We start from the raw sequence: 13,607 nt of genomic DNA, 5'->3' as shown, positions 1-13,607 counted from the left end.
TCGAGAGCTTTAATGACCTATGATATTTTATTCAATGTTTAGCGGGTAAAATCATAACTTATTATACCATACAACAAGCAACTAGGACTTACTTTGTGGCGAAGTCATCGACGGATGATATTCTGTCAAATACTTGTACGCTTATTTAAGCCACATGCTTTGGATCGGCATTGTGAAATAAGCAAATCTTCTGCCTAAGAGAAGAGGAGACTTTTGCCCAGCCCCACAGTTGGGGCCTCTAACAATGCCAAAGATTATTTTCACCGTCATGTCGTGTCGTCCATATGTAATAGTTTGCCGGCTCACTCTCATATCCATCAAATTTCTTTCGTTTCCAGGTAGCAGATGATCCTGAAACCCTCAGAATTAAAGCGAACACAAAAATAATCAGCAACGTCGCGTACCACGGCGATTTGGAGAAGAAGGCGCAGATGGAAAAGCAGAGGCAGATAAACGAGAACGGAGAAATCGTCGGTAAGTCTCCGAAACTTACACAAGTCGCTTGGTTATGGTTTTTTTTTTATATGTTGTAATTTCACTCGTGGTTGCCAGTACACATATCACCCCAATGTTGCCAAAACTCAAAAATCAATCAAAAGAATACATTCCAAATTTAAAAATCACATGTACAATTAGCACAGCTAAAGGAATCTCTTAGCATTTATGTCGCAAATGTGCAATTTTTTCGAACATGCAACATGTGGATGTGACACTTTATATATATGGCAACTTTTTTCTCGTGTGTTAATTAATTAATTGTTGTGACACAGACTCTCATCATTTTTGCACAATTCCATTGTGTTCTTGGTCGTGGGACTCACCGCCATTGAATATGACTAATGGCTAATATTGAATCATTGTTTTGTGTTGATCATCTAATGTCTGACCAAGGAATATTACGCAATAGTGCCGTAATTATTATATTTAGCTGGATTTCATGTGACGTTTGTCGTAGCCTCTTTGTTTTAATGGCTAATTTATGAAACTACAGATCCCGATGTTCTGACTTCAAATTCTGGGTCAGGGCAATGAAAAATGTTTGGGTTATCTGATTTTTTTGGGATAGGGATAGGAAATTGTCAGAAAATATCCAAATTTTCAATATAATGCTACCATTGGGTGCTGTTTAAATCATAAAGGTCCTTGAGGTAGAATTATAAAGATTAGAACTATGCTCAATAAATTGGTCTCATTAAAAATATAACTATTGTTATTAAGATAAGAATATTTTAACCACGATGATTAGAGCTGTATCCTCGTCGATTTCGCTCACATCGCCAATTGCAAAGACAACGGTTCAAGATTTATTATAGTGCAAAAGTTTGCACAAACACAAAGTTTATTATCTAATTCTTGACCCTTATGAGCTTACGAAGCAATAGTAGAGAATTTTGGTGTCGGATTAGAAGGCTTGCTTACCGTGTCATGGAAGTGTTAATGCAAGGACTTCTTGATATCAAAAGCCCGACCCAGATTGAATTTAGAATCTTGGAAATGCGGCCTTATAAGTTAGCCACTTAACCAACGACAAAGTCGAATTGATATATGTTTATGGCAATCAATATACGCACTAAATATTCCTTGGTCGACATTGTGTGTTAATACATCATCCATTAACTTGTCTGCTTGCGCTAGACGTAGCCACCAACGATAACTACCACCAACAAATCGAAAATTACGCAACCGAAATGCTACCTCCGAACTTACCACCGCCGAATCTGCCACCGAAGAATCACTACCAAACACCGGTGGCGCAGTCTCATCGTCAGTACCAACCGGAGTATCGTCAGGACGAATATTATACGCAGCCTAAATATGAGAACTACCCTCAAAATGCGAATCAGTATCAGAATTACGGTAACCAGAAGATTGGTAGGATTCAAGACTATGATCCTCTGAGTGATGGGCCGAGACAGCCTCCGAACACGCAGAGGGCGTCCGCTACTCTGATTTATAACAGTTCCAACGAGGGGAAGCGAGGTACGTATTTAGGTATTGCCGTAGTTTTAGTTGTAGAACAATTTTAGTGATTTTTTTTTCTTTAAAATGATTTCTAGAATGCCGATGACCAAATTGACGTTTTCCTATTTGAATCATATTCGAATTTTGAATATGTATGGGACTGTATATTCCGTGAGGATCTAGTAATTACGACGAGACCAATACTGTATTGTTCATTGTCTTTGTATTTTGAAAAGAAAATAATTAAAAAAAAACAGAAGTTTTAAAATACTCGAATGATTTCCGAAAAACAAATGCGAAACGGTTTATCACGTTGAACTCGGCAAAGTTATATAATGCTCTAATTCTGTAATATATTTTGAAATTCGAATTTACAACAGTTATGATTACATAGTCGATTTGGTCGTTACGCTTCATTGGAAAAATAACGTTATTACCCATATAGAGAACAGTCAGATCAATAACCTCTCAAAATCTTTAGACAGAGACGAAATCTTTGCCAGCACCTGTCTCTTTTCTCTATTCCTGGACGCACGATTGCTTTCTCTTTCTTCCACTTTATTACGTATTTAGAAACAAATTTGTCACTCGATGCTCGATCCTATAATGAAGTTTTTGTTAAAATACTGTGAATGCGTTTTGTGATCGAGTAGTTTTGGATACGGAACGCTTTGTCACGTGGGAAGTTTATTAAATGTTGCAATATGTAAAATATACACTTGTATGTTTGTTCTTTATGTCTTCATGCCTTATTTGTTTGGTGTTGGTTTTTTTATATATATAATTGTACGTATACACATATTTTATAGATACGTATGTACACATAACTTTATTTCTACAAATAATTTTTCTTTCTTTTGTTTTCTGTGTCATTTTAAAGTTCTACGTTCAAATTCTTCCTCTTTTGTATATTTGCGTCAATGTTTAGATATTTTTCGCCTTTAACCAAAACATGGAATTATTATTATACTCTTCAAAAGCAGGTAAGTAGTTTTTCAGTATTGAGTTATATGACGCTACCACGAGTTCCGATTGTAAATTCTACCGAAAAGAACCAGGAAACTGTCAGTAATTACGGTTTTTAATGACAAACATCATCAGTCACCAAGGAAATAAAATAAATGGCGATGTTTGAAATGCTACTTCTTTGGAAGCCGATCTCAAATGGCATATTTGTTTTTTGCCTTCCTAAGATATTGACAAATAGTATAACTTGTACTTACTTAAAATTATATAAAATTATTGTTTGCGGTGGCGCTTGGAGGACCAGTGTTTAGATGTTAATTTTATCCGATAATTACCAAATCCTGGCAAGCACCACTGAATGTTCTGTTTGTAAAGATACCGAAAATAATGTTAAACATTATTTGTGATTTGTGTTTACCTTCTCGAAACGTCAAAAATAGAAGGAGCTCAAAAATGGAACATTTATTGGCTATTACTTTAAATAAAACGTCATCTAAAGTACATCTGCTATTATTGACTATGTGAGTGATACTTAAAGTATAAGACCTTTAAGTAATACCTCATCTGAAGATCTTCTGCTATCATGGCATGAATGAAACTTAAATTATAAGACATTGGAGGGGCATTTCTCATCTACGTGGGTCGTTAATTTTATTTGGTCATCGTGTGTCAGGCGCGCATCAAGTCCTGCAGCATCAGCAACAGCAACAGCAGCAGAGCAGCCGACACATCGGTCGTGTAACCGATCTAGACCCGCTTGCCAACGAACAGCAGAACCATCGCGCTTCGAACCATCACAATCAGGTAACTTCCGACCATGTACCATTTACAAGATTGCAAAAATCAATGCTGGGTTACATAATGGAGTTCTCTTGACATATTTTTTTTTTTTGTTATGGTATAGGTTGGCGGACGAGCATATGGGCCACCTGATGGTCACCATCGCCCATAGACAATGACGCTGTAAGAAATATTAACTATTCCTTACATCGTCAATGTGCCACCAACCTTGGGAACTAAGATGTTATGTCCCTTGTGCCTGTAGTTACACTGGCTCACTCACCCTTCAAACAAACTAAATTATAGTACTCTTATAATCCTATGGAATAACAATACTTAAACACCAGAACTAAGGTTCCGATGGATGAGGAAGGATGAGTAGGACAGTTTAACAGCCAAGAGACGTAACATCTTAGTTGATAGTAGGGCATTGTCGAGGAAGGGGATGATGATATGTCTTCCAGTTCCTATGTGTGTGTTGGTGACCACTATAAGATGATACCGACAGACGGCATACAACAACAGCCTGTAAATTCCTCTCATCTCGACTCTTACCAAACGGACAGACGGCATACCAATTTTGAATTTAAAAAGAAACTGACGTGACTGGAGAGGTCATGCATCAATGGTTTTACTTTCATTCGAGAGTTAACTCTGCCAATAGTGTTCTACTTGAAAGCTATTAGACCAATGAGAGCTCAGTGTTGGATTAAAAATAACCAATCAAAATTCGAATGTATATTTGAATTAATAATTAATAGTCAATGTTCTTTTCTTTCAGAGAGTTTATATCGCCATGTACGACTACGAAGCGAACGACAGTGATGAAGTAAGATTTTATTATCTGTATTTTATAAGACTTTCATTCTTTCACGATTTTTTTTAATTAATGCCTCATTATTAAAGTAAACGTATTATATTATACAACCTTCATCATTTTTCATATATCACATATCAATATACCATTTAACAAATTTTAAAAGTTTCTGAGAATTATTACAATTAATCAAAAAATCGTTGTTTTCAATAAAAGCTGATTGAACACTTATTGTGAATTACAGCATAATAAATCAGTTTATTTGAAAAGAGCAACTATGCGAAATTCTTGCCGTTTCTTCTAGCTGGAGGCTGCTTTCCGAAACGGTGGTAGTAATTACATATCGACGATGCAAAAACGCTTCATTGTGAAGCTTAATTAAATAAAACATTTAACTTGATTTGCTTTAAGCAACTAAATATTTTAAGGGTTTTTAAAATGTATGTAATATGTCTCCAATTTCCAGGTATCATTCCGCGAAGGCGACTACATATCGAACGTGACCTCCATCGACGAGGGATGGATGACGGGGCAGGTGCTCCGCACCGGTCGCACCGGGATGCTGCCAGCCAACTACGTCGAGCTCGCCACCGACGCCCGTCCGCGCTGAGACACGCCCCCCCCACACACACACAGCCACAAGAGTCATCCACACACCATACAACACAAGTCACTATATTTCATATAAAATATACAATGACCCCCCCCCCCCCCCCACACACACACACACACACACACACACAGCCACAAGAGTCATCCACACACCATACAACACAAGTCACTATATTTCATATTAAATATACAATGACAGATGATACACGATAATAAGTCTATTCTTAAAATTAACAAACAAATCGTCGTTGCTCATATAAAAGTCGCTGTGTGTTTTTTTTTCACATATTTTTCGATTGCTGTGCTTTAATCTTTATAATAATGTATGGATATTACGATGTATGAATATCGCATAGGTAAATTAGTAAACAGTAGAAGTAATGATGTAACTGTTTTAAAATAATGATTGAAACGGTGTAACAATCGAAAAAAATAAAAAAAACACATAGCGACGATATATAACCGTGAACTAACATAATATTGGTCGACATCAATAATCTATGATTCTCTATGGATTCGTAAACTATTTGTATTGACAATACAAGATTATTACGAAATACCATGTAATATATAAATCGAAATTATGTTTATCTTACCTCGTCCTGCCGTTGAAATGAACTCATGTGATACGCTGACATACGCCATTAATACTAATAAAATGAACATATATTAATGCCACTAACACCATTGATAGACAATAAACCGCTATAGAATAGTATATTACGAAATATATGATATTTATTTATATATGCCACTGTCGTATTCGACATTCGCCACATAATCATACTTATTATACACATATATAACACATTTGTAACTTATACAAGCTTTATAAATAATATACATTGAAAAATAAATCGTTTTTCGCGCCTAATTTTTCTTGAACTATTGATAAAGGCGCAAGTTGATTCCGTTTTAAAATTAATTCCATGGTACGTTCCAAAACTGCTTTTTTTTGTAAATTCATTAGTTTTTTTTTCATAGTATACAGAAAACGTTATATTTCCAATATTACTAATTGCATTTTTAAATCATTCCAAAAAAAAAATTGTAAAAGTATTTTATGGCAACATTTTGAGAGATTATTATATGTTTAATTGGCTACTTAATAAATTATTTTAAACAATTTGTAAAGCAAAATGTTTTTTCTAGTTATAAAATAAATGTATATTTCTGGGATTTTCGCATAAGCCCCAAAAATATGTATGATAAAGCTTTCGAACAATATTTTACGATAATTTTTGTACCTGGTTACACACAGCAGGTCGCAATATATTTTACACATTGTAAATAATTTTACATTTAGATATAAACTTTATGGTTTTATACCATATTTTTATATATATTTTTGTAGAAATAAAATTTTTATAATTACATCTTTTAATATTTCTAAAAATGCGATCAAATGCATAATAAATATTTTAGGCACACGTTTTTTATTCACATTCCGTTCTTACTAGGAACTTACGTCTCTTTTTTCTACAGTTCAGTATACTCGATCCTTTTTAATCTGTTTTAATGATTTTTGGCGCCAATTTTTATCGAAACGTCAAATTCTATCTTGTGACGTTTAAATTGATTGTGAATGGTTTAAAAATTAAAATAAGACGTAAGTTTTCGTGTATTAAAGTTGTCATATCGTTACAGTCATAGAACAAATCCGGTTTTGTAATTGCTTTTTTTTTAATGTCAAGTAAGTAAATGTCCAACAGCCTCTAATTTTGACCAATGCCTCACTTCAGTGATGTTTGTTGGATTTATTTATAGTATGACACAAATTAGATGTAGCATCGGAAAATGCAATGGAATGAAAATAAAACCGATTACTGCCGATTTACACGACCAATAGAAACAGCTCCCTATCGCGCCATTCGACGCTATTCGTCGCTATAGATTCACGCGTCAGAGAAAACAAGCGCATGTAAATCCACGCGTCAAATTGACGAATATATTAGGTCATATGATATTACAAGTTATTACGTTTATGCAAAGATCATATTCGCATGAGAAATAAATATTGATAATTTGGGATAGAGTACTCAATTCGCATGTTATCGGTTTTACGAATTTTGCCGATGCGACATCTAAGTTGGGTCGTACTATACATTGTTTAATCTTTAATTTCTCGAAACTATTTACTTTTTTAATTACATAATTAGTGTAAAAAGTAAAAGGTATACAATAACCATCTGAAAAAAGTTTATTATAAATTCTATAAAATTAATTAAAGTTTAATTTTTTAACGCACAGCATATTAAACATCATGTTATTTCATAATTATAATTAATTTATAAACAAATGATAAATCATTACATAACTGTTATTGTTCTACGTTTGTAATGATATATTGTCCATTTATATTATAGCTTGTTTTAATAACATATTTGGTGTTGATTATGTTGTACATAATATCTTAACTAGAATAATTTAACAGGACTAAATTAATATTTTTCATTTGTTTCATAAAAAGGTTTTATGTTGTTATGAATTTTAATAATAGCATTGATATTGGCTGAATTATTATAGTTTGAAAACATGCATCTAATGTCAGGTCATAAAAGGAATCCCGCTTGATGTTAGTCCTGTTAAATATTTAATATAAGTTATGTACGTCAAAATCAGACTATGAAACTTATTGTTAATTAAAAGTGTTGCACGGTTAGATTAGACACTTTCTATTTATTATTTTATTTACTTAAGATAACTTTGCCCTATTGATTGTTAAATCTCATTTTATAAGCCAATTCGTAGAGGCAGTGTTTGTCTCAGTATATAATTTGTTATAATTGTAAGCATTTTAAATACATCACAAGTGTACGGCTTAATTGAGAGCGAGATTATCAATTTGTATATTTATTTTTAAAATTAATGTTTTGTTCATTCGGTCTTTTTTCGTCTGTTTTGAAATTGTTGCATTTTCGCTCTTCAATACCACAAGTTGCGAGATCTTATGAATGGTAACAGTATTATATACCGATCCGATGTTACAGTGCCTTTGCCTAATATTTAATAAAATTTAAGCAATATAAATCTTGTTTTATTTATTTTATTATATTAATCAAGAATAGTTAGTAGAGTACAATATAGCTGACCTATTATTATATAGTATATTGTATTTTTTTTTCTTTGATTAAAAAAACTATAGTGTGCTAGAGTTAATTTCAAGTAATTAAAAAGCATAAATACTTATAACTATTTATTAATCACTCACAATCATTCATACGTGTATTTTACAATTAAAAGTCGTAATACAAAACAAATAAATTGATCTGACGGAAATATTTACTTGTATAAAAGTAGAAGTTGTATTCACAGACCTATGCAAGTCCATATTTGTTATTTATCTTATATATTTATTAATCAATATGATTCTAGGGACATTTTCTCTCCAGCTGTCCCTTGCCGCCCTCGTCGTACTCCTGCGAAGATATCCACATCTGCTGGAAGGAACCGATCGAAGCGAGGATCGATCCACCTGTTGATATGAAAAGTATTTTCATTATATACATACCATATAATACTACATATCAAAAAATATATATACTTCACTCAAGTAGGCTTTTACAAGCACCTTAGAATAGGCTATTTGACTGGTTTTTTAAAATCAATTTTATATTATTTAGTAGAGGTTAAGGAACCCAGTAAAAGTAGATTTTTTTATTTGTAGTACATATTTGCTGAAAAATATCATATTAAAAATTCCATATTTAAATAACGCGCGAAAACGCTACTCGGACAATATGGCGCTGCAATGGGGTCGATGACGTCACTTGCTGTATTTTAATCTGTGGTACATATAGTAGAAAAGCAAGGTTTACAACAAAGTGACGTCATCATAAGCCCGGCCAATCAGCAGCGTTTCGTGTCACGTGACAAACGTTTGAAAAAATGCATTTTTATTTATTGATTTTTGAATAAATAACCATTTTTAAATTCATAATATACACTGATTACAATAATTCACAATTAATTTTCCGCATCGTCAAATAGCCTATCGTCATCTAGCGACTGTGTCGAGTGAAGCTAGCGCCGGGCAGGGCGCGCACGTACCGATCCAGGCGGCGAAGCGGCGCTCGGCGGGCGCGGGCGGCGCGGCGACCTTGAGGCGGTGCGCGGAGGGCGCGCGGCCGGCCAGCTCCTTGGCGAGGCGCTCCAGCCAGCCCGTGGCGCACGCGCCGCCGCCGCACGCCACCACGGCGCCCCACAGCGCCGCGCGCGCGTCCGCGTCGCACGCGCCCGCCGCCGCGCACACTGCGCGCACACGGACAATCGAACACGTGGGACAAGGAACGTAATGACTTAAGCTGAAACCGCACTATAGCGGCGCGGCGTGAAGCGACGCAGCGCGGCTTGTTTGGGCACCAAAGAATATTTTGCCGCGCAGCGCCGAGGAGAAATTGATATCGATATGAATTTTTCTTTTGACATTCTCAAATTAGTATGAAAACGAACGGTGTCTTTCAGGAGTCGTGGAAAAAGTTTGTGGTATTCTCCCTCTTTGTAGCGAGAACGTGGGATGTCATGTATCCATGTAGATTTCATACATTTCCTTTTCTCTAATTTTTCTGCCTCTTCACATAGTAAAGACACCGCGATCACTTTCACAAAATTTCGTCCATCTTTAATGTCGTCTAGCTACGCACTAACTAGTGAAAAGGCCGCAACGCGCCGCTCCGCTGCAGTCTAGTGCGGTTAGGCGAGGCCGCGCCGCGCCTCTCCGCTCCGCGCCTCTAAAGTGCGGTTTCAGCTTTATAGTACGACACAAATTAGATGTAGCATCGGAAAATGCAACGAAATGAAAATAAAACCGATTACTGCCGATTTACACGACCAATAGAAGTAGCTCCCTATCGCGCCAATCGACGCTATTCGTCGCTATAGATTCACGCGTCAGAGAAAGCGTGTAAATCGACGCGTCAAATTGACGAATATTATTAGGTCATGTGATATTACAAGTTATTACGTTTGTGTAAAGATCATATTCGCATCAGAAATAAATTTTGATACTTTGGGATGGCGTACTCAATTCGGATGTGATCGGTTTTACGAATTTTGCCGATGCGACATCTAAGTTGTGTCGTACTGTACCTATTCAAGATATACTAATATTATTATTTTCTGTCTCAGCTAAAACCTTTTTGCCCAGCGGTGATAACAGCTGTAACGGATTATTATATATGGAGAATATAGAGGGCGCCTCTGTATACTCACTTGTGTACAGGATGTATCCTGTGCAATTCTCTCTTCTAAGATTTGATAATTTTTATCTTGATATCATTATTAGAAATTAACTAATGTTTTATAAGTTGTCCATGGACAGACCTAAATGCGGAGCCCCGAGGCTCTGCTCGAACAGGCACTCGGACAGCTTGAAGCGTTCGGGACCGAAGTCCTGGTGGTATCCGCCGGGGAACTCGTAGTGCAGGCCGGGGACTGACGCCGCCGACCGATCGTCGTACGCCGTCTCTGAGACCTGTATATAAATATATAAAATAAATATGAGACTACATCACATACATTACTCTGATGTAACGACGGTACCACATACACCCAGACCCAAGACAACATAGAAAACTAATGGTAATCTACAATGACTCGGCCGGGAATCAAACCCGGGACCTCAGGGTGGCGTACCCATGAAAACCGGTGCACACACCACTCGACCATGGAGGTCGTCAAATATATATAACCATTGTTATTTGCTATACACAAATGTTCATATCACTATTGGGTATCGATAAGATTATACAGACTTAATCAACAAATTAAATATCATAATAATGCAAATTATTACCCTAAAAAAATGTGTTATGAATATCAATAAAATACAAACATAAAAGTCTATTTATTAATAAAAATATAATGAAAGTCCACTCTGTTTGTCTGTCTGTTGTGTAGGCAGAATTACATTTTGGGTTACTAATGACATCTTTTAATTTGCGAGGAAGCAATATTTGAAAGCATCGGTGTTGTCAAGCATCATATTGATACCAAATGCAAGAGCCAGCAAATATAATAAAAGTAACAAACAGTACATGTCCGTCAGTATGGCTCATACACTTAAAACACTAAACGAAGCAACTTTCATCTAGTTCTTAATTTATATATTATTAAATTGTATTTTCTTGTAAATTAAAAAACAGATGGATTATCCTGATGGAGATGTATATATGCCTTAACACATATATATAAAAGTAGATGATATTACATGTGCGACGCAGTGTACAAAGTCTTCATACTGCCGTTTCAGCATGTACTGTTGCCATGTGTGCGTGAGGCCAGCTGGTAAGGTCTTCAGTGTGTACCGAGCTCTTTCCCTCTCCCGGATCACCTCTTTACTCTGGAATTAAATTCAGTACATTATATTGTAACTCGCTACACCCAGGAAACATTGTCCTGTCTGTGTGTTATATGCCAAATCAATTGAACATATATCACTTGATTAGCTTGCATCAGGTTGCAATAAAATCGACATTTCCAAAACCTCCAAAATTGATGGTTGGTCATACTTTTTACATAATCTATTTAAAAGTATGTGGTTTCCGCAAATAGAAGACCCTGAATGTACTATTTGAAACCATACTGAGGGCTGATATAATTAATTTTATATATATTAAATATTTATGGATCAGATATAATAATTGTATTGATGGTAATATATTTTTGTTGAATACACAAACGTACAGTATATATAGTTCCACAATCTCTCCAATGAAACATACCTGTATGCTGTAAATAGGTAACATCTGTATGTGCATATTGTTGAGCATGTGTTTTGCTTGAGCCACGAGGTGGTCACCACCGACTGAAGACCTTACTGCTGCACTAACTAGAGCATATCTGAAAAATAGATATATTATTTTGTGAATAACTAAAAACAGTCAATTTGCCAAAATCATGACCATTTTCAAGACTAGATTTAAGTTGTGGTAATCAATATTACTTTTATTCCTTACATACCCATCAATAACAGATCTCAATCATCTCAAACTACTACTGGGCGTATTTTATAGTCCGTCACTCAATATTAATTATTTTAATCATTTTGAAATGTTATTAGATCAATTTAGAACTTCTGTCGATCACACGATAATTATGGGTGATTTTAACACCTGCTTGATTAAAGACGACCAACGTGCCCGACGACTTAAGAATATAATCAATAGCTGTAACCTTAATGTACTTCCAACGAATGCGACTCATTTTTTTCTGAATTGTTCTCCCTCACTATTGGACTTAATGGTTGTTTCCTCTCACAGTCATGTTGACGTCCATGGTCAGTTTCCCGCAGAGGCCTTTTCCTACTACGACTTAGTTTATTTATCCTATAGAATTCGGCTAATCGGTAATGCTGCGAAGGCTAAATATAAAAGAAATCCAACTACTGACAACTTGGAGAAATATAAACATCTACGAAATCGTTGCAATAAACTCTGTCGTGATGCTCAGCGTAAGTTTATTGCAAATGCTATTGATAGTAGCGGTACATCCAAGGTTTGGCGGTTTTTGAAATCGCTGGGAATCTGTCGTCAGCGGGAAACCATTTCTTTTAATATCGAACTTGATGATCTTAACAGACACTTTCTTTCTTCTTCTTCTATAAATATGTGTGACAAACTTAATACAATCAACTTTCTTAATACACTGCCTATCCCTGATAACCCTCCTTTCGAATTCAGCTCTGTCACCATTAGCGAGTTAAGGAAGCACATCCTTAGTACTAAATCAGACTCAACTGGCTGAGATGAAATAAGTCGAAAACTTATTCTCCTGACCCTCAACAATATTTTACCTATTTTATGTCATATATTTAATTACTCCCTGTCAACTGGTACTTTCCCTTCTATTTGGCGCAAAGCTCTAGTGATTCCTATTCCTAAAGTTTCCAATCCCTTGTTACCTTCTCATTTTAGACCTATATCTGTGCTTCCTTTTCTCTCGAAGGTGCTAGAACGTGTAGTCCATTCTCAACTAAGCCAATTCCTCTCTATAAATAAAATCCTCTGCCCTTTCCAATCTGGGTTTAGAAAAGGCCATAGTACAGTTACAGCTCTCACCAAAGTGTGTGACGATATACGTAACGGAATTGACAACAAATGCGTAACTATACTAGCTCTTCTTGACTTTTCGAATGCTTTTAATACTATCGACTATGACATATGCTTGGCAATCCTTGCATCTCTAAACATAGGTTCTATTGCTGTTGATTGGTTCCGTTCTTACCTATTCAATCGACAGCAATGCATAACGGCAAACAGTAGGTCTTCACCTTTTTTAGATATCCCTTCCGGTGTCCCGCAAGGTGGTGTACTCTCTCCTCTTCTCTTTTCTATTTTCATTAATACTCTCTCTACACTTATCTCTTCATCCTATCATCTATATGCTGATGATCTTCAAATGTATGTTACCGCTCCCTTGGACGGTATCGACGAGGCTGTTGCAACTTTGAATAATGATTTGGTAAAGATCA

The 13,607-nt window shown here is 35.7% G+C and overlaps 2 protein-coding genes across 3 annotated transcripts in view; one reads left to right on the top strand and one right to left on the bottom strand.

The window, feature by feature from the left end:
* The window catches only part of LOC124541025 (LIM and SH3 domain protein Lasp), a 39,350-nt gene extending 34,100 nt beyond the window's left edge, over positions 1–5,250 (top strand). Inside the window, exons 4-8 of one of the 2 annotated variants that reach the window (XM_047118801.1) lie at positions 339–474; positions 1,636–1,980; positions 3,602–3,732; positions 4,490–4,537; positions 4,992–5,250. In XM_047118801.1, the coding sequence (XP_046974757.1) occupies positions 339–474; positions 1,636–1,980; positions 3,602–3,732; positions 4,490–4,537; positions 4,992–5,135 (804 nt within the window). In that variant the 3' untranslated portion in view covers positions 5,136–5,250. The remainder of the gene's footprint in view (positions 1–338; positions 475–1,635; positions 1,981–3,601; positions 3,733–4,489; positions 4,538–4,991) is intronic. The other variant, XM_047118802.1, reaches the window with a different exon arrangement.
* A 3,070-nt stretch (positions 5,251–8,320) lies between these two features.
* LOC124540945 (actin-like protein 6A) lies at positions 8,321–13,045 on the bottom strand. Its single transcript, XM_047118718.1, has 7 exons — positions 13,038–13,045; positions 12,098–12,112; positions 11,860–11,977; positions 11,346–11,477; positions 10,460–10,610; positions 9,188–9,388; positions 8,321–8,612 (listed from the first exon to the last, which is right to left on the bottom strand). Exons 1-7 carry the CDS (start codon positions 13,043–13,045, stop codon positions 8,509–8,511), a joined length of 729 nt encoding a protein of 242 aa, XP_046974674.1. The 3' UTR covers positions 8,321–8,508.
* Positions 13,046–13,607: the final 562 nt, after the last annotated feature.

Source organism: Vanessa cardui, chromosome 27 (assembly GCF_905220365.1).
Source record: "Vanessa cardui chromosome 27, ilVanCard2.1, whole genome shotgun sequence".
Lineage (NCBI taxonomy): Eukaryota > Metazoa > Arthropoda > Insecta > Lepidoptera > Nymphalidae > Vanessa > Vanessa cardui.
Note: the sequence above shows the minus strand (reverse complement) of the source record. Positions and strands in the feature narration are given on the sequence as shown.